Genomic DNA, 22,533 nt, shown 5'->3' with positions numbered 1-22,533 from the left:
CCAAAAGGCCCCGCCTAGTACTACCCCTTTAAAAATATATATTTATATTATCTATCTATTAACTAGTATAAAACTATATACTAACTAGTTTTTAGTTATTTAGTATAATACCTTTAACTAATAATTATAATAATATAATATCTACTATAGTAATTAGACCTGGATAGACCCGCGGATAACCTATATGGGTCGACCCGTGGGTCAGCCTATAGACGGGTCGTGGGTTAGACCTCTTGACCCGTAGGCGGGTCAAGATTTTTTTGACCTATCCCGCGGATTAATAGGTTAATCTATTTAACCTATTTAGATAGATACTTTATTAACTATATAACTTTTATAAATTATTATTTTTAGCTATATTTTTAGATATTATATTTATTTTAGTTAAATAATTTTTTATAGTAATTAAAAGAATAATTCTTAAAAAGTAATTCTAGAGAATATTATTTTAAATATTAATCAATTTTAATTTTAAAGCTTATAATTATTAAGTATTTATAGATATTTATAAACCTTATTAAAAATCTATAAGAGGCTATAATTATCTTTATAATTATTTTTTAACTTTTTTTACTATAATTAATAAGATATATTAATTATAATTATTAGATCTATAATATCTTTTTTTATTATTATTATTAATTAGTATAATCTCTTTATAAGTTTTTTAGGTCTCTTTTTCCTTCTATATAATTTCTAACTTATCTTACTCCTAAAGCTCTTAAATAAATATAAGCTACTTCTTCTTAACTTTAAATTTAATAATATATATAAGTATTATTAGATCTTATATAGTAGATATATTTAGTATCTTTTATTAATAATAGTAAATATTATATATAGAATTAAATAATCGCTTAATACTAATATTAATAGCTAGGATTAAAAAGAGATTATAGATAAAGCTTATAAATATAAGAAATTTATATTAATAATCCTTCTAGAATTAATAGGGTAGGATTAGGATAGTATCTAGATAGAGGGTAGATTATAATAATTAATATAATATTTAAATAGATTAGAATTAATATCTCTATTAAAACTAGGGTTCTAAAATAGGCCTTAAAACCCTGGTTCTAATAGAGATAGAAAGATAGAAACTTAATAGATTAAAACTAGGGTTTTAAATAATTATTTAGAACCCTAGTTTTAATAAAGATATATATAGAAACTTACCTTTTTTAATATACTATATTATCTTAGATTAGGAGCTTAAGGTAGAAGTGTTACAGGACCTTCGTACAAAGTCCTATACAACAAAGAAGCTCGACCTTAAGGCCTCGTAGGCAGAAACTGACTGTCTCCCTAACAAAACCCCAACTCCTACTTAACCCCTTTTTTCTTATATCTCTTAACGAATCCTTCTTATATCTAGGATATACTATTAATTAATATAATTTAGTCTAATCCCCTAATATTAGGATTCGTTCGTTTCTTTTTTTTCTTTCCCTTAACTAGATAGCGTCTATTAGTCATATAATAATAGATCCTATAATAGAAGATTTATGGTTAAACTATTCCTTTCTAACGAATAACCTTAATAATAATTTATAACTATAACTAATATACCCTAATATCAAGATATATAATAAGAGTGACCTAAGTATTTATACAGTATTCCGTACGAATCTTAGAATTAAACTCGAGATAGACTAATAGTACTTCTATACTAAATAAATAAAGATTTACTACGTCTTTAGTAGACTCCGAGGCTAAGCTAGTTAACGGATCTATCTATAGATTAAAATAATAGTAATAATAATCTAATCGGTATCGTTTAAAGACTTCTACTAAGCTATAGACCGATAGTTTATAGACCTAGAATAGAAATAAAGGGCTTTTATATAAATTAATATAATAAAATAAAGAAAGAAGAAACTCCGCGAGTTCTTTAGTAAATTCGAATAGAATCTTATAGCTATAGGAGGTCTAAATTAGGATAACTCCTAGAAATAAGCCCTTTTAGAGATAGTTATTAATATTAATCTATTTAAAGGGATAATAAGGCTATTCGCGAGCTTATATAAAGAATACTAGAGTAATCTATTTTATATTAATAATAATCTCTAATAAATTAATAGATTATTAAAAAGAAAGAACCGTTTAATACCCCTCTAGATCTTATATTACTAGCTATTTAATAAATAAATAGACTAAGAGCCTATCTTTATTAGAATCGTGTTACTTAAAATATAGATCGCCTCTTTTTATATAAACCCTAATTAGAGTTAAGAGAAAATAAAATAGATTAATAAATAAGAGTTATAGAGATATTATATAATAAAAGCTTATTTATAATATAGAGAGAAAGGATATTAGATTATTTCTTATATATTAAAACTAGCTATTTATTTAGCCTAGATTACTATAGCTACTATAAAAGAGGATATAGATCCTAAAAAGGATAAAATAGAGTTAAGAAAAAAATAACTCTTATATAAAAATATATATAAAAAGATAAAAGAACTTCGAATAAATTAGATTAAGATTAGAAAAGATTTAAAATATTATATATAGACTCTCCTTCTTTTTTTATCTCTATAATCTTAGAATAATATATTATAGCCTAAACCTTAGTTAATTATAGCTATTTTTTATATAGTATAATTAACTAAAGATTTACTTAAAAATAAGACCTTTCTATCTTTAATATCCTTCCTAGAGTCTTAAAAGAGATAGAAAGAAAAAAACTAATTTCTTAAATTATATAATCCTCACTAAGGATTAGAGGGTATTTCGAATAGCCTATCTTTCTTTATATAATCCCTAATAATCTTAGATATAATCTTATCTTTAGATTACTATAGCTTATTTAGAATAATATATAATTAGAACCTTATTAAGGATATCTCTATCTTTAATTCTTAGGAATATATATATAAAATAAGATTATTAAGCTACTTCTAGCTTTAGAGATATCTTTAATCTCTATAAAAGAGATAGAAATAAATATCTAATAAAAAAAGAGGACTCTTTATATCTTATTAAACTATTCGCGGCGTTAATAATAGATATTAAAAAGGCCTTAAAAATAAAAGAGAGGATTAACTATTATATAAAACTATCTCTATAGTATATAGAATTCTTCTCTTTTTTTAACTCTAAAAAAGTAAATAAACTCCTATCCTATTAAAAAGCTAGAATCGACTACTAAATTAAACTTATATAATAAGAGAGAAAAGAACCCTTAGTATCTTAGAGCCTTTTTTATAATATATTAAACGAGAAACTATTAATACTACAAAAGACCTTTACTAAGCTTTTAGATAAAAACTTTATCCGAGTAAGTTATTTATTAATAACGGTACTAATACTATTTATATAAAAACTAAAAAGAGACCTCTAATTTTATATCGATTACTATATACTTAATATAATTATAAAAAAAGACCGATATCTTTTACTCTTAATCTATAAAACGCTAAACTAAATTAGGAAAATAAGATAGTTCACAAAACTTAATATATCTATAGCCTTCTATAAGATTAGGATTATAGAAAGAGAAAAGTAGAAAATAGTCTTTTATATAAGATATAGTCTCTATAAATAGCTCGTTATACTATTTAGTCTTATAAATATACTAAGTATTTTCTAGAAATATATTAATAATATACTCCGCGAATTCCTTAATAACTTCTATTTAGCCTATCTTAATAATATATTAATCTATACTAATAATAATCTTAAGACCTATTAAGAATATATATAAAAGGTCTTTACGAAGCTCTAAGAAATAGAACTATAACTTAATATTAGTAAATATAAATTCAAGTATACTAAGATTAAGTATTTTAGGTTTATTATATAAATAGATAAAGGGATCTAGATAGACCTAGAAAAGGTTAAGATAATTAAGGAATAGAAGGCCCTAACTACTATAAAAGGAGTTAGAAGTTTTCTCGGATTTATAAATTTCTATCAGTAATTTATCGAAGTATATTTAGAGATTATATAACCCTTTATAGATCTTATATAAAAAAAGAAACTATTTAACTAGTCTAAGGATTATAAAGTAAGTTTTAAAGAACTTAAGTAACTATTTATAACTAATCTAATCCTCGCGACGTTTAACCCTTTTTATATAATAGTTATTAAGATTAACTCTTTAGAGTAGACTATAGAGAGGGTTCTTTTATAATATAATAACTAAAGTATACTCTATCTCTATATTTATTTCTTAAAGAAGAATACTCTGGCTAAATATAACTACGAGATCTATAATAAGGAACTTCTAGATATTATATAATACCTTAAAATCTAGGATACTAAACTTTATTTAGTCTAGAGTAGATTTATAGTAGTTACTAATTATAAAAACCTTAAATACTTCTTTAGCCCGAGGAAGCTTATAGAATATTATATATAATAATCTCTCTTCTTTAGCCGATTTAATTTTATCTTCTAATATTAAAAAAAGAGTAAGAACCCTTAAATAGATACGCTATCGCGATAGGAATAAAATAATCTAAATAAAGATAACCTATAAATAACTATTTATATAATCTATCTCTTTTATCTAATAGAGAATAGTATTATAGTTAATATTAGATACTTAGAGATAATACTAGATTATTAGATTAATATATATAACTAAGATAATACTTATAATAAGGCTGTACGAATAATCTAAAAGGATAGATAGACCTTCTCTCCCTATTTATAGCTTAAGGTCTTAATAGTAGAATATACTATTAATATAGAAGGGTTTATCTTATTTTAAGAAAGACGTTAGATACCCTAGTTAGAACCTTTTTATATAAGCCTAATTTAGATAGTTTACGACTCTTTTATTATTAGTTACCCTAGGAGAGAGAAAACCTATACTATAGTTAGCCAGGAATTCTTTTAACTAAGAATATTATAAGATATTCGGAGATTTATATAAAACTATAATCTATATAATAGGGGAAAGCCCTAACGCGAACTAAAGAAAGGATTTCTTAAACCCTTACTGATCCCTGAATAACCCTAATATAATATTATAATAGACTTTATTATAGATCTCCTAACGAGCGATAGATTTATAAATATTTTAGTAATTATTTATTAATTTATAAAAGATGTGATCTTTAAGAAGATAGAAGAGATTACTATAGAATCGATAGCCTAAATAATAATCTAGTACTTTATATAATAATATAGATTCCTAACCTCGATTATTTTAGACTATAGGAGTTAATTTATAAATATTTTATAGGCTTATCTCTATTAATTATACTAAATTATATAATAACTCTTAACTATATATTACCCTAAAACTAATAGATAAACTAAATAATATAATAATATAATAGAGACCTATCTACGCTTTTTATATAATATAAATAAGATAATTAGATATAACTCCTTCTAATAGCTGAACTTGTATTAAATAGCCGAGTTTCTACTATAACTAGATTTAGCCTCTTCTTTTTTTATATAAATATTATCTCTTACTATTCTAACTAGTATTAAACCCTATAAATAATAAAAAGGAAACACGAAGCCTAATCTAGAAAGTTAAAGCGATTATACAAAAACTTATAGATATAAATAATTAGGCGCGAGCGTTAATTATATATATAAACTAAATCGTAGAAACGAATATAAATAGATACCGTGATCTTATACCTAAATATTAGGCTAATAATTATATATGGCTCTATCTTAAGAATATCTTAATATAAAGATTATATAAGAAGCTTAATTAGAAGAATATAAAATATATTATATAGGAAGTTATTAGTTCTTACGCGGTTTATCTTAATATATTACCTAGTATTTACCCTATATTCTATATTAATCTTATATAACCAGCTATATCGGATCTACTACTATTGTAAAGATAGTATAACCTATAACCTCTTACTATCTTAGTAGAGGGCTAAGAAGAATTTAAGATTAATAAGATCCCCGACGAATACCAGACTAGAGGCCCCGACCCTTATATAATATATACTATAAAATAGATAGACTATACTAGATTAACTAAAGAACCTATAGATACGTTAGAGGATACTATCGCCTTTAATAACTAGCTCTAGAAGACTAAACGATTCCGACGACCCGATAGCTCGCTAGATTGGATAGCGTTTTATACGAACTGCTAATATATCTAATAAGACTATAAAAAAAAAAAAAGAGAGAAGAGAGAGAGATATTAGAAAGGAAGACACTACGAAAAAGAGAAAATACTAAATTATATTAATTACGCGATAGAATATTAGACTAAAAGAAAAGAAAAGAAAAACCTATTTATATAAGCCTTAATCCTCTAACTCCTTTATATAAGATAGCTCCGATAAAGATATAGTAAAAATAGGAACGAAACGAGCCTCGCTTAGGGTAATAAGAGAATAACGCGTAGTATAATCGGGCTATTTATAGTTTATATAATAGCTACTAAAAATATCTAGGAGTTATATATATTTATTAAAAGGATAGCTAGTAGTTAAGTTAATATAAATTATATAGCTAACTTAGCCGCGGGAGATAATTAAGAGGGTATTTATATAGGAAAGATACACAGATTTAACTTATATAACCTATAATAAGTTAATAGGAATAAATAAAGATAATAAATTTATACGAACCTAAATAATAGGGTAACCCCGATATAAATAAATAAGGAACTTATAGTTAGACTATGACTAAACTTTATATTAGACTTCGGTATAGTAGAGTTCGCGAAGAGCCTTATTATTAACGGCTGTGAGTTATATAATAGTATACTTTTTACTATCCTTAGTAATATAATAAATAGGAAAAAGAAGATAGAAAAACCCTATATCTATATAGGATAGATCGTATAGGGTATAAGATATAAGGGATATAGTAATAATTAAAAAAAAATAGTAATAAAAGAGATAGAGGTCGAAGTCTATTCGAAAAAGGGAGAGAGGGTCTTTATATACCCCTACGCTAGAGATAATAATATTATTATAATATATTTAAATAAAGAAACGCGTAATCTTACGTTACTTTACTATCTATATTAGGCTATAAAAAAGAGACGACTAATAAATAATAAATAAAGATAGAAAGAAAGAAGAGAGGGAAAAAAAAGGGGAGGGGGCTATTATTATAGGACCTTCGTACGAAGTCCTATATAATAAAGAAGCTCGACCTTAAGGCTTTATAGGTAGAAACTAACCGCCTCCCTAATAAAACCCTAACTCCTATTTAACCCCTTTTTTCTTATATCTCTTAACGAATCCTTCTTGTATCTAGAATGCACCATCAATTGATATAATTTGGTCTAATCCCCTAACAAGAAGAATCGGCTATTAAAAATATATTAAGCTTATTAGTTTAATAGGACTATTTTATTTTAGATAGTAATTAAAAGTTTAGAATATTATTAGCTTAGTAGCTTAGAAGCTAATTTTTAAGACTTTATTAGTATTAGATATTATAATCTATCTAAAGGTAGTCCTAGTCTTTAGTTTAAAAAAATTTAATCTTATATTAAAGGGCTAAGATAGTACTAATTATATAGATATTACTAAGCATTTTATTATTTATTATAGAGTAATATTTATAGAGTTTATCTTTAGCTAATTTAAGGGCTTAATATATCTATTATTTTTATTTAACCTTTTTTTTACTAACCTATCTAATTAATCTCTTAAAATAATTAAATAGTTTATTATAGATAGTAAAGATAGTATAAATAATAATATCCTTTATTTTTAAGAGGACTATAGTAAATTAGAAAAATAGCTAGATAATATTAAGAAGATAGTTAATCTAGCGTTATTTATTTATATTAATTTTAAGATAAAGATAATTATATTTAGAGTAAAATTAATTAAAGACTAATTATAACTATTTTATATACTAGAGTATTAAAAAAGTTAAATTCTATCTAGTTTAGATATCTTAAATTAGAATTAATCAAGAGTAATTAGGCTAGAGACTAAGAAAGGACTCCTGATATTAAGGGCTTATATTAATAAAGATTATAAGGTTTCTAATCTAAAATATAAAATAGATTAGTATTTTAATTAATATATAAAAAGTATAGATATATATCTTTATAAAAATTATTATAATATCTTATTTTTATATTTTTTAATAGATATATTAGATATATTCCTTAGACTAAATAGTCTTAGTTACCTTATTTTAAGGGTTCGCTTTTATCTAGCTAAATAGTTATTTTAAACTTAATTAAATTATATATATAATATATAGAACCTAAATAATTATTATCTTAGAGTTAATATCTAATAATTAAATAGAATCTTAGATACTTAAAATAAAGATAGAGTTATTTAATATATTATTAGTTATTACTATAAATATTTAGTCTTTAATCTAATATTTCTAGAGGATATTAAGAAAGATTATACTAAGATTCTATCTAAAATATATATTAGAAATAAGTTCGAAGCTAAATAAAATCTTTTAATAATTTTAGTCTATATTAATAAAATAGCTAAAGATAGCTATAAATATTTATTAAAATAGTAATATCTAATAGTTAAGATTAATAAAGAGCTTAATCTTAGATAGAAGCTTTTAAAATAAATCTTTTTATTAATCTTAGATTATTCCCTAGATTTAATATTATATAGTTTAATAGAAAGAGAAACTAGGGATAAATAATAATAATTAGGTTATTTAAAAAAAGGCTTAGAATTTAGGATATTTAATAATTTAAAAAAAAGCTATAAAATAATTATTATAATAATTAATTATTACTCCTATAATTCTTAGATAATTAATTAGGCTATTTAAAAGGAGTTCTTAGTCTAAGAAAGATTAGTCTATAAATTAAATAATAGCTATATAATATATTATATATTCTATAAGATATTAGATTATTAAATATTTAATAGTATTTTAGCTTTTCTAGTATATACTCCGATTCTAGTAATATTAGAGATCTATTATCCTATTCTTAGTATAGACTAAATAATCTATAATCTTACTATATTATTTATATAGGAGCTTTAGCTTTTTTATTACTAAATATATAATTTAATTAAAATATAACTATATATTAGTCTATTATAGACTTTTTTAGTTTATTTTCTTTATAGTATTATAAGAACTACTAATTTAGATATTAAGCTATTAGTTTAAAAATTCTATTTTATTTATATTATTAAAAATTATCTAAGTCTTTTTCTAATTATTAGATTATTTTAGTATTAATAATATAATAGAAGGGAGGCTTTACTTAATTTATTAGTTTTCTAGTAGTTCTAAGAGAGTATTAAGAAATTAATTAGAATAGAAAATAAATAATTTAAATCTTTTACTCTTAATAAAAAAGGGAGGGTATAAAATAGATAATTAAGATATAAAAAAGATATAGTAATAGTATATTAAAATAAAGGACTTAAGATATAGAAAAATAATCTAAGATAAATTATCATAGATTTAGGGGAATATATAGGTCTAATACTTATTTTTTATTAATAGATAGGATTTAGTACTATTCTAGTACTAAATTTTATAACTAATTAGAAGATACTCTATTAATATATATAAAGCTTATTAGATAGTAAAAAATAGATTAATAAATTAATCTATAGATTAATCTATTAACCTAAATAATTAGATAAGAGTAATATCTTAAGATTTTTCTTTTTATCCCCTAAAAATTTTAATTTAACTAGCTAACCTTTTTATATAGGTATATTAGAACTAGGGCTATAAATAAACACGTAGATAGATTAAAACTAGGGTTTTAAGTAATTACGTAGATAGATTAAAACCCTAGTTTTAATAGAGATAGAAAGATTACTATAAAAAGATATATATTTTATTATATCTAGTAAAAAAGAGACTATGTAATCTTTTTATAATAAAAGACTTAAGATATAGAAAAGTAATCTAAAGTAAATTATTGTAGATTTAGAGGAATATATAAATCTAATACTTATTTTTTACTAATAGGTAGAATTTAGTTCTATCCTAGTACTGAATTTTATAACTAATTAAAATAGGCTCTACTAATATATATAAAGTTTATTAGATAGTAAGAAATAGATTAATAAATTAATCTAAATAATTAGATAAGAGTAATACCCTAAGATTTTTCTTTTTATCCCTAAAAAATTTTAATCTAACTAGCTAATATTATTATTTTATATAAATCCAGAAAAATATTTAAAATAATTCTTTTATATAATTAAGACTATAATATACTTATATATTAATAAAGAAATATTAGATATTAGATTTATATCTTTTTTATTATTTCTAATATATATAGTTTATTTATATAAAAAATAATAATACTACTATAGACTTTAAATATATATTTTTAGGTTTAGTATAAGAAATAGTTAATTAATATCTTCTTTCGCCTATATCTATCTATTATAAAATATAATTCTTACCTTAAAATATTAAATTAATAAATTAATATATTATATTCTAAATATATTATTACTATATAATATTCTTTTTATAAAGAGTTATAATTATAAATTATATTAGAATAAAAACAGTATTTAATAATAATATATTATTAAAAAAGATAAATAAATTATCTATCCTAATTAAGAAATTTATACTAAAATAGGTTAAAAATAGATTGACCCGTTAACCCGCAGGTTAACCTATAGATAGGTCAGGATTTTATTAACCCGATCTATAGGTCGTGGGTTTGGGTCATAGGTCAAGATCTTTGACCCATGGGACGGGTCTGTCCATGTCTAAAAGCAAATCGAAGGTGGGAAATAGGCCACCTTCGATTTGATTTTAGCCACCTTCGCTCAGCTGTGTGCCCTCTTTATACATAAAGACCAATTAGGAGATCGTTGAACAGCCGATGACATAACGAAGGTTCACCGCTTGTATGGTCTGTGCACCAATACCCTTCTATATATGTAGCGCCGGACCCAAAATCCGGTCGCGATCTCAAGATTTCTGCAATTCAATCAACAGTGGGTTTCATCTCTTCGGACGGATTTTTTCCCTCTATATCCTAAAACCTGAATCTCTTTCGCTTGCCCCATGGAGGAGGTTAATCGGGTTATTTCCGATGCCATCAAAACACATCATTCAATCCGAATACTTGGGGATTTGCCTACGGAACGGCTGGATTGCGAAGACTACCTGGCTTCGACACGAAGGATTATCAGCAACTTGATTACTTTCTGGGAAAACAGGGCGGAGTTACGGCTCCTCGCCGTGGAAGTTTGGCCACGGCACTGCTACTTCGCTCTCGACTTCAACAACGACGAGTACGACTATCAAACCGCTCATGCGCAAGTGATTGTCATGCCTGTTTATCTGCTCCGGTTGTCCAGGAGAAGCGGTGCCTGGAGAATATTTAGGCATAAGCCTGGTGACACACAACTGGCCAAGAGAATTGCAGACCTCCATGAGGGCAACGGGCAAAACCCGATTCCATTCCTCGAGGACCACATCAAGGGCGTGACGCACTATTCCCCTCGGAACCGTCAACAACCCAACGATGCCCTTGAGTGATGCAAATAAAGGGAAATAATATTGGTCGACGTTTTCATTTTCTACTGTTTCCCCATTCATTTTCATTGGATTTACGCAGTTCGCACAAGGGAGATCGAGCTCAGATGATAGATTAATAAACGAATCAGTGGAATAAAAAGGCTGTTACCCTCTGAATAGCTCGATTCTTACAGTATAAGTGTGGACTACTTCTCTGGAGGCTGTATAGTCCGTAAGATCATCATTTAGACAGCTTCTGTCATGCTCAATTCCTTGTTCACTACCAGAACTTACTCTAATACCACCAAAATATCTCATCCGTTAACCGAATCATAAACCGTGCGATTCATTATCATTCATGATTTGTCTCTGATATATCGAAAGAAATCTTCAGAAACGATAATGCTGCCAAACGAATCGTCAATAAAGAACACTGAAGTCTGGGTGCTCAAGACTATCATTCCTCATCAGAGTCGTCGTCACCGAGTCCTGAGTGGGAAAGTGACTCTCGGATTCTCTTCCTTGCCATTGATGTTTGGAGTGAACGCACCTTTAGAAATGAGGGAACCAAGAGGCCCATTCTACTTACGCCATCTTACGAGAGCCAAGCTACGCCTTTCTCACACTGCCGAGGAACGTAGACAGGAAAGATGGCCCTAGGTCCTACAACTGTCACTGCCTACGGCCAGTTCAATGAATGGGGATGATCCTGGGGTTGTATCCGTCATGTATTCAGTGTATGCGAAATGGCAACATACACACGTACATATTCCAGTCTCCTTTCCTTCGAATAACAATAAACGTTATGCTTGCTGGTATAATCCCTCGCTTCATCACATTACGTGCCTTCATAATTAACAACGGCTCTAGCGTGACGCCGGTATAACTTTCCATTTTAGGGTTAGCGTAATTATCCTTAATACCAGGAATAAGAAGGATGGTTTGGAAGCCTCTCTCTTACAGTCATTCACAGTTTCTTATCCCTTTCCAGAGCTTGCCCTTTTCCTCCAATACATCCTATTTGCTCCGATAATATACCTACGATTGCGCATCACTCATGACCAACCTCTCTGATATACGGAAAGAGATCTTCGGAGACAACGATTCCAAACGAATTGTCATTAAAGTGAATACTAAACTCCTTGATCCTCAAGACTATCGTGCCTCGGCGAACAGTGTTGCCAGCGAAATCTTTCCTAAGTGGGAAAATGACTCTCGGATTCTCTTCCTCGCTATTGATGTGTGGAGTGAACGAACGTTCATCGTTATTGACGTCAACCGCCATGATTACGACTTTCGCACAGCGCACAAAACCAAGACCATTCTTCCTGTCTATGTGCTTCGGCAGCGTGGGAAAAACCGTGGCTGGGTTCTTATAAGGTGGCCCCAGGAGGATGAGCCCCTTGCTGAGAAACTAGCCGATCTTCACAATGTCAATGGGTTTGACATCCCGACGCCTTTCCTGGAAAACCACAATTCACGCATCGTACACGCCAATCCCCGCGAGTTTCCTGTGTGAGCTTATTGTGTTGTTGACCGAGCTCGCTCTCTAAAGGCTCGCTGGTTCGTCCAAACCAGTTGCTGGGCAAAAGGCAACGCTTGACAAAAGGGACGATATTTGTTGATGGTCTACAGCCGCAAGGTTGGATCGAATCGATCATAAAGGTGGAAGAGGGCAATATAACAGGACAAAGTTGCGGTGTCAGCATTCTTATAAATTACCCACCAACAGCCGTCAACCTAGTTTAATAAATGGACATTATGCCCGTTGCCTCGGAGGGCTTGAAGCCCTGTAGTCTGCCATGGTCCTGTAAAGAGACCACGGTCGATGACTTCTTCGAGCAACATCCATCTCAATTCATCACTCTCCCCCAATTCACCACGTGCCGCTGAAATCACCGAAGTTTCAGAGATGCAAGGCCGACTCTTTCGCACCTTTGCCTTTTCGTCCCCTCTTCTTTGGCTTCTTTATAGACTTGACGCTTGGTTTGTCTTCCTCATCTAGATAAGTGGGTGCTGTTTCGTCACCAGCCTTGTCCAGAGCCTCCAGAAGGTCCACTCTTTCGGTCGACGTGTCAGAAAGCTCAGATTCGTCCGTATCGGAAGTCATCTCCTCACATATAGATCCACAACTCCTCTCCCTTGTCGGGCAACCATCCATCAAGAGAGGATCGAAGCTACCTTCTGTAAGTTAATTTAGTCTCTTATAACAAGTTAGGTCCAGCAAAGGCTGACATACCGTCGGTCTTTGACCTAACAAACCGTTTGCATGTCTCGGAACCTTTACTCAAGATCGAGAGTTCCTTATTGAGCTGCTCTCGTGTCGTCTGACTTTCCTTCGACTCCCCCGTAATCCTTGTGATAAGGTTTGCTGGCATGTCGAACACTGTCACCGGTGACAGAATACGGGACAACGAAAACATGAGTTTACCTTCCACAACTTCGTTGGCAACATCATTAACGAACCGTTTTAGGGCGACCTGTTTGCTATTAGATTGGTAAGTCCGCTAAAGAAAACGAGGTACTAGTCACCTTGTAGTAAGTAAGCATGTAGTCTAGTGCTTCAATTGATACAAAACGCACTATATCTGGTTCGGATTGATGTAACAGAGACTTGAGAAGTTGATTAAGGTTGACTGAGTGTTCCGTGTAGTAAGGATCCCTTAAATTATTAACACGGAAGAACCGCTTCAAGGTCTTGGTAAGTTCATCTTCCTGGTGTTCAGCCCGGATCTTGTGTAGGGTTTCCGTGAAGTAGTAATTATAGGTAATCGGATGCCCTATCTAGTGTGGTATAAATAGCTCCCTAGTTTTGTTGTCGACTTCCCGTTTAATAGAGTCGTAGGCTGGGATAATGATCTCTTCGATTAGCGCGGCTAATGTGGCTTTATCCGCCACGAATTTAACGATAAGTATAAGGAACTCTCGCGTAGTAGCCTATATACTTTCCGCGTAACTACGGGTCACCTCCCCCTATAGGGAGCACTGTTCTAAGAATAGACCACGGATAATTATAGGATTAAATATCCTAGGTAACTCGCGGCCCCTAGTTCGTTTAAGGAGTTGGCTAATATGCTTTAGATACTCCTCGCGAGTAACCCCGAGCTGGTTCTTGGCCGGAAGCTGTCTATTATTCGGCTTATAGATACGCCGAAAATGGCCCCGTCGGCTAATACGCTGGGCGAATTCCTCGTTAGAATTCTAAACTATAGCTCGTATTCTTTTTCGATATCCGTCGGTCGAGTAAGCGTCGCCAAAAAATAGATTATTATATATGCCGTTAATCGCCGCTTTCACTAGTTCCTTGAGGGACTAGCTTATTTTTAAAAGATATAACTTCTGTTCGTCAACGGTAGCCCGAGGTTCTCTAAGTCTCCGTAAACGAGACCTATAATAGTTAATTTTATCTTCGATCTCTTTGATTAGGCTTAGGAGCTCCGTGGCGATCTGCGAAAGCAGTACCTTACTTAGCCGCGTCTATAGGGTATCGATGCTAACTAACGAGCGTGGTAAATAGTCCTATATTCCCTAAGAGAAAAACTTATGTTCCTCGATATCGCGTTGTGCTAGAGTCTATTGACCTTTATCTATATCTATGTTCTTGAGGACGTGCTAGCTAAGCCGGAACTCTATATCCTGATTCTTTGCTAGCGATACAAACATTGTTTCGCTCTTAGACCTAGTAATAAGGGTATTAGGCTTTGTTATGATACCCAGCGTCCGTTTGCCGGATAGGTCAGTATCTCGAGCTAGCTTGAGGACAATCTGATTGGCAAAGTCATTCTTGGCAGACATAATAGCCAGAATGATACTGCGCGGCTCTATATATAAGACTGGACCATATCCTAGATAAGGTGGACGTCTATCGCGGACTGTTGCTTGGTTTCCGAATAAATAAGTCTAGGGAGGTTAATAATAGTTAGATGAGGGCGATCGGGGCCTGATACTTCGACCCGGAGGAGGTTATTTAAAAAGGCTTTTCTATAGGTCGTTATTCCTATAGCTCCTTTAGCTTTTTCGATTAAGATTGGTAGACCTTCGAAGCTATCTAACTATTCGCAGAAGTCGCTGAGTAAACGTTGCTTAACATCACTGCGTGTTTATTGAGGTACGATGGACACTCGAACGCTAATATAGGGATACTTTCGGAGAACAAGCTCGGTAGGAAATCGGGTACATAGATTGCTTTTGACAGGGAACCCAACACTGGATATCGCTTCGAGAACGGAACTTTTGCCAGAGGACTGGTCACCACAGACTATTATTTGTGGCAAAGAGATATAGTGGCTGATACCTTAAGAGCGGAGTGTATCGATCGAGTTGAGAAGATCCAGCTGCTCCTCAGTGCATAGATCCAGTAGGCCATCGGTGTGGAAGTTTCTCAGTACCATCTTTAAGGTGCATAGTGATGTTGAGGAAGAAAAGTCTGCAGGACATATCACATGATAAGTTGGGAAAAGGCTCCTTTATGTATTATCCGCAGGTGACCCATCCGGCTCTTATCCCCTTGAAGACAGGGGCTAAGTATGTGCGAGTACCATGGTCTTCTTGCTCATATAGGTCGAGCCAGCGATTAGATATGGAGGGTAGTTTAGGGGAGTATGTTACAACTCATGCCATTCTTGGTAGTAACGTCCGTCTTCCGTCTATATGAGACAGGCGTATTGCATCCAGCCAGACTGGTATCATGTCTTACCTCTACAGAAAATATTACCTTTGCTGTACAGCCATTTCTGTCTGGATAACAACTAATGGATGAGAGAGCAGCTCGGTAGTGTCCAAAACATCCTTCCTAGCGTATGAGAACCTATTGACACAGCTGAGTCAGTAATCGGCGACAATAGCTGCCACATGATACAAGGAGTAACATTATGCCTTCGTAACGCCACCGGTATTCTCCTATCAGTGTATTCTTCTGGATTATAGGAGGTGGCTTTGAGTATATAGCATCCTGCCACTCTAATACACCCAAATAAATATCATAAGCAACCACCGAGGAGAAACCGACGGGTACGATATAGCCAAAAAAATAAAAAAATAAAAGAAAAGGGAAAAAGAATTACCCTAGCAATCGGCCGGTCTACTGCTTTCACCGAAAAACCTCAGAAGTAAATAGGATATCCCCATGAATGAGACCATTCAAGAGACACAAGCTCAGATGATTCAGGGAGCTGACATGCCTGTGACATTCCAATTAATGCCGCAGGCCTTTTGATGCTACATAGAACTTCAGCACTATGCGACTTGCAGACGTCTAGACCGGCCAAAGAATACGCCATACACCACACTTGTGGGCAGGGATGCGCTGGGGTTTACCTTCCCCTACTGGTCAACCTGTCTGAGAAATCTGCAGTTTCAGTCCGCCAGTGGTTCTTTAGATGAGACGACATATGAAGAGAGTTTCCAAATGGCATTCAACACAGACTTCATTCTCTATTCTCGTATGACCCTAAAACCGCTAGCTGTACAGAAAATCGATAACGTGTAACCTGCAGCCTGCCGTCCAGTTGAGGAACGTGTGAGCACCGCCATTGGAAGTAAATGATCATCAAAGACTTCATGCATTTAACGACCCAATCATTTTTGAATGTCTCAACCCTTTTTTGATGCCAGTCATCTTACATTTGACTGGCTCTCACGTTAATCAGCCTCCCCTAATGGTCATCTCATCGGGCAGAATATCATTGGCCTCATGCGGTTCTTGCACACGACGTGGAAAATGGATTTGCTTTCGAGATAATCGTTTAATTATAGTGATAAAGCCTCCTTGCTGTACCTTGGGCCACTCTCAATTCACCACTCTCAATTCACCATTGTCCTGTTCACCATTCTCTCTATTATTCAGTCCCTCTTACAAGCTCCAGTCCCATCCATTGGTACATTCAACATGAGCAAAACTGCAGAGCCATTAGTCTATTGTCTAATCTCCATCGTCTCGCCGACGTTCTCTTTCGACCATCAAGTTGCTCACTCTCAGCAAGATTGCGAGGTCAGAACTGCAACAAAATAAGGATGGCAAGAAACAATGGGTTGTCACGCTTGACAGCGGAAAATTACTCAAAGCAGACATATATATTTCCACCACCGGCGTTGTGCCGAACAACCATTTTATCCCTTCAGAATTCCTCACGCCTGAGGGCTGGGTCAATATCGATGAGTATTTCCGCGTGCGTGGAAAAGACAGGCAACCAATCTATGCTATTGGTGATTTCACCAATTTACCTCTTCGCACTGCTATCAAGGCAGGGGACGGGATTCCGACTGTGGTGACTAACCTAAGGGCCGACATTCTCAAAAGTGGAAAATATTCCTCCTATAAGCCCAAAGGCTCTCTCCTGATGCTGGTGCCTGTAGGGTCTACCAATGGAACAGGAGAGATGTTCGGCATAAAAGCATGGGGAAAGTTGGTCTCTATGTTCAAGGGGAAAGATGTCCTAGTTTCGAAAGCTGCAGGAATGGTTGGGTTGGCTTGATGGAGAATTCTACTTCCTCTTTAGTTGGTCTGTAGTGGTATCAGTGTATCATCGGGAACACTACAGACTTCTCCTGTTTAATCATTGTAAACTTCTATTTAAAAATAATAAGTGCTTTTGTACAAGTAGCGAATTAGGTAGCCCACTATTTTGTGAGTAGGTAGAATGGATCGAGGTGGTGAAAATGGTAGCGGACGGTTTGACTAAGGCGTTGTTCCGCAAAGTAGGACACGAGATTTTCGTCCACAGACTAGGAAGGGGTATGAGGTCCTTGATTGACAGCGATGACCGTGAATAACTCCATTTCGGCTCGCTTTGGCAATTAGTCCTTGCGCCGAAAGAGCGTGTCAAATTGCCAGTCTGCACTACGCCATTGGCAGATTCGTGTAGTACTTACCCGCGTTCTCTCTAGTATGGCAATATGCCACTTGTATACACTTGCAACGATCACCCTAAGGACAACCATTTAGAGCGAATGGACACCGATCATATCGCTGTATATAGCTAGTCTTCCTCAGTGTTCCGTCGCATTTGATCCCGCCAACGGGGTGCCGATGGGGGGAATCGCCGTGTACGGCTAGACTTCCGCAGTGTTGATTTCTGCCGCGTTTAAGCCATATCATACACACAAAATTGAGCATATAATGACAAGATCTTGAGAAGCTGGACGAATACTTTCAGTGATTTTCACTCTTATGATTCCTAAATTATCAACAGCTCGTCTCGTGAATTCCTAAAAATGACTGCCGACCAGATTTCATCTCTGGGTGCCTAGGTGGACGAGTTATTGCATACCGTGTTTTTCCAACCAGATGATGACTTGTCCTTGAGAGCAATTCATGAAAAATTCAGTTCCGATCTGAAAGTCCGGTAACTTTTCCTGTCGATCTTCAAATCTCCCACGTCTAACGATGTGACAGCATCAACGGTGTCCCTATCGGCGTTGACGAATACAAAGAAGCAATCGCTGTGACGCGTGCTCAGTACCACCTGTTCATTTAATCAAACTGAGAATTACTTTCTACTCGCGATTCCGATGTCGATGCCGCTGGAGGTTCGGTGGCGCATCTTACAAACTTCACCTTGCAAGACAAACAATCTGGCCAGGAACGTACAGAGGCGACTGTGACTCTAGCGTCTGTGAAAACTGTGGATGGCAGAACAGTTCTATCGGAGTTGACAGAAGTTCATCGTTCCGCTTGATTCAGAGCAGTCACACTCTTCGGACTGTGTTTGCCAGACAAGGTAGTAACAGGGTGCTGGAGAATGGATGCAGGGAAGGCAGCAGGGTTTCCCCTTATAGCCGACGGTGAATCCGTTAATCCTAGCCTCTTATTGAGCACGCCTTAACTGAGATAATAACGAAGATACTATATAGAGGCTTTAGGATATAATGTGATTATCTAATTTGTCTAAGGGTATAGTGTTTTCGTATGGAGTGGACATTTGCAGCCATGGTTTTTGTTTCGTCTGCGGGCTGCACCTAGGAGAATTGGTAGAAGAAATCTACAGAATCACTAGCAAGAAAAGGTATAGCCAATACCAAACCCTGTTTCTTATACACTGAATATTGCCGTTCGGAATAAATTTCATTCAACCTGTCCTATAGAAAATTGTACTATGGTAGTCAAAAGAAAGCTTCCTAGTGTTGATCAATACGCGTTTAGATATATAATGTAGCTAAAGAACATCGGTAATATTTAGTGCAGTGCTAGCTACTCTACAAGACAGAAATCAAAGATTAAATGAATTTTTAATGATGATATCACGTAAAAGGAGTAAAGATATATTAAAAAAAGTATACACAAAAGACAGAAGCAAGGAATACCTAGACCTAGACAGACCCGCGGACTAGACATGGACAGACCCATCCTATGGGTCAAAGATCTTGACCTATGACCCAAACCCACAACCTATAGGTCGGGTCAATAAAATCCTAACCCGCCTATAGGTTGACCCGCAGGTTAATAGGTTAATCTATTTTTGACCTATTTTAGTATAAATTTCTTAATTAGGATAGATAATTTACTTATCTTTTTTAATAATATATTATTATTAAATACTATTTTTATTCTAATATAATTTATAATTATAACTCTTTATAAAAAGAATATTATATAGTAATAATATATTTAGAATATAATATATTAATTTATTAATTTAATACTTTAAGGTAAGAATTATATTTTATAATAGATAGATATAGGTGAAAGTAGACCTGGACAGACCCACGGACAACCTATATGGGTCGACCTGTGGGTTAGCCTATAGACGGGTCGTAGGTCAGATCTCTTAACCCGTAGACGGGTTAAGATTTTTTTAACCTGTCCCGCGGGTTAATAGGTTAACCTATTTAATCTATTTAGGTAGATATTTTGTTAACTATATAATTTTTATAAATTATATTATTCTTAGCTATATTTTTAGATATTATATTTATTTTAGTTAAATAATTTTTTATAGTAATTAAGAGAATATTATTTTAAATATTAATCGATTTTAATTTTAAAGCTTATAATTATTAAGTATTTATAGACGTTTACGAACCTTACTAGAAATCCATAGGAGGCTATAATTATCTTTATAATTACTCCTTAACTTTTTTTACTATAGTTAGTAAGATATATTAACTATAATTATTAGATTTATAATATCCTTCTTTTTATTATTATTAATTAGTATAATCTCTTTATAAATCTTTTAGATCTCTTTTTCTTTCTATATAATTTCTAACTTATCCTACTCCTAAAGCTCTTAAATAAATATAAGCTACTTTTCTTTAACTTTAAATTTAGTAATATATATAAATATTATTAGATCTTATATAATAGATATATTTAACGCCTCTTATCGATAATAATAAATATTATATATAGAATTAAATAATTACTTAATATTAGCGTTAATAGCTAGGATTAAGAGGAGATTATAAGCGAGGCTTATAAATATAGGAAATTTATACTAATAATCCTTCTAGAATTAATAAGATAGGATTAGGATAGTATCTAGATAGAAGATAGATTATAATAATTAGTATAATATTTAGATAGATTAGAACTAATACCCCTATTAAAACTAGGGTTCTAAGATAGGCCTTAAAACCCTAGTTTTAATAAAGATAGAAAGATAGAAACTTAATAGATTAGAACTAGGGTTTTAAATAATTATTTAGAACCTTGATTTTAATAGGGATATATATAGAAACTTATCTTTTTTAATATACTATATTACCTTAGACTAGGAGCTTAAGATAAAAGAATTAGTTATTAAAAATATATTAAGCTTATTAGTTTAATAAGATTATTTTATTTTAGATAGTAATTAAGAGCTTAGAATATTACTAATTTAGTAACTTAGAAGCTAATCTTTAAGACTTTACTAATATTAGATATTATAATCTATCTAAAGGTAGTTTTAGTCTTTAGTTTAAAAAAATTTAATCTTATATTAAAGGGCTAAAATAGTACTAATTATATAGATATTACTAAGCTCTTTATTATCTATTATAGAGTAATATTTATAGAGTTTATCTTTAGCTAATTTAAGGGTTTAATATATCTATTATTTTTATCTAATCTTTTTTCTACTAAACTATCTAATTAATCTTTTAAGATAATTAAATAATTTATTATAGATAGTAAAAATAGTATAAATAGTAATATTCTTTATTTTTAAGAGGATTATAGTAAATTAGAAAAATAGCTAAATAATATTAAGAAAGTAATTAATCTAGCGTTATTTATCTATATTAATTTTAAGATAAGAATAATTATATTTAAAGCAAAATCGATTAAAGACTAATTATAATTATTTTATATATTAGAGTATTAAAAAGATTAAATTCTATCTAGTTCGGATATCTTAAATTAGAGTTAATTAAGGATAATTAAGCTAGAGACTAAAGAAAGACTCCTAATATTAAGAGCTTATATTAATAAAGATTATAAGGTTTCTAATCTAAAATATAAAATAGGTTAATATTTTAACTAATAAATAAAGAGTATAGATATATATCTTTATAAGAGTTATTATAATATCTCGTTTTTATATTTTTCGATAGATATATTAGATATATTCCTTAGACTAAATAGTCTTAGTTATTTTATTCTAAAGATTTACTTTTATCTAGCTAAATAATTACTTTAAACTTAACTAAATTATATATATAATATATAGAACCTAAATAATTATTACTTTAGAGTTAATATCTAATAATTAAATAGAATCTTAGATACTTAAAATAAGAGTAGAGTTATTTAATATATTATTAGTTATTACTATAAATATTTAGTCTTTAATCTAATATTTTTAGAGGATATTAAAAAAGGTTATACTAAGATTCTATCTAAAATATATATTAGAAATAGATTTAAAGCTAAATAAAACCTTTTAATAATTCTAGTTTATATTAATAAAATAGCTAGAGATAGCTATAAATATTTATTAAAATAACAATATCTAATAGTTAAGATTAATAGAGAGTTTAGTTTTAGATAAAAGCTTCTAAAATAAATCTTTTTATTAATCTTAGATTATTCCCTAGATTTAATATTATATAGTTTAATAGAAAGAGAAATTAAGGATAAATAATAATAATTAGATTATTTAAAGAAAGGCTTAGAATATAGGATATTTAATAGTTTAAAAAAGA

At 31.1% G+C, this 22,533-nt stretch overlaps 4 protein-coding genes across 4 annotated transcripts; 2 read left to right on the top strand and 2 right to left on the bottom strand.

Moving 5' to 3' along the window:
- Positions 1-10,953: 10,953 nt before the first annotated feature.
- On the top strand, positions 10,954-11,430 carry NUU61_001177 (uncharacterized protein; the record flags this gene model as incomplete). Its single annotated transcript, XM_056651759.1, has 1 exon — positions 10,954-11,430. One exon carries the CDS (start codon positions 10,954-10,956, stop codon positions 11,428-11,430), a length of 477 nt encoding a protein of 158 aa, XP_056516609.1.
- A 1,036-nt stretch (positions 11,431-12,466) lies between these two features.
- Positions 12,467-12,928, top strand: NUU61_001176 (uncharacterized protein; the record flags this gene model as incomplete). The annotated part of the gene is made up of 1 exon (XM_056651758.1): positions 12,467-12,928. One exon carries the CDS (start codon positions 12,467-12,469, stop codon positions 12,926-12,928), a length of 462 nt encoding a protein of 153 aa, XP_056516608.1.
- A 387-nt stretch (positions 12,929-13,315) lies between these two features.
- Positions 13,316-13,959, bottom strand: NUU61_001175 (uncharacterized protein; the record flags this gene model as incomplete). The annotated part of the gene is made up of 3 exons (XM_056651757.1): positions 13,316-13,593; positions 13,649-13,889; positions 13,942-13,959. 3 exons carry the CDS (start codon positions 13,957-13,959, stop codon positions 13,316-13,318), a joined length of 537 nt encoding a protein of 178 aa, XP_056516607.1.
- Positions 13,960-15,254: 1,295 nt separating this feature from the next.
- On the bottom strand, positions 15,255-15,775 carry NUU61_001174 (P-loop containing nucleoside triphosphate hydrolase protein; the record flags this gene model as incomplete). Its single annotated transcript, XM_056651756.1, has 3 exons — positions 15,255-15,461; positions 15,488-15,667; positions 15,704-15,775. 3 exons carry the CDS (start codon positions 15,773-15,775, stop codon positions 15,255-15,257), a joined length of 459 nt encoding a protein of 152 aa, XP_056516606.1.
- Positions 15,776-22,533: the final 6,758 nt, after the last annotated feature.

This window comes from Penicillium alfredii, assembly GCF_028826965.1.
Source record: "Penicillium alfredii strain IBT 34128 chromosome Unknown utg000001l_segment0_segment0, whole genome shotgun sequence".
Taxonomy (NCBI): Eukaryota; Fungi; Ascomycota; class Eurotiomycetes; order Eurotiales; family Aspergillaceae; genus Penicillium; species Penicillium alfredii.
This window is presented reverse-complemented; position numbering and strand designations above follow the sequence as displayed.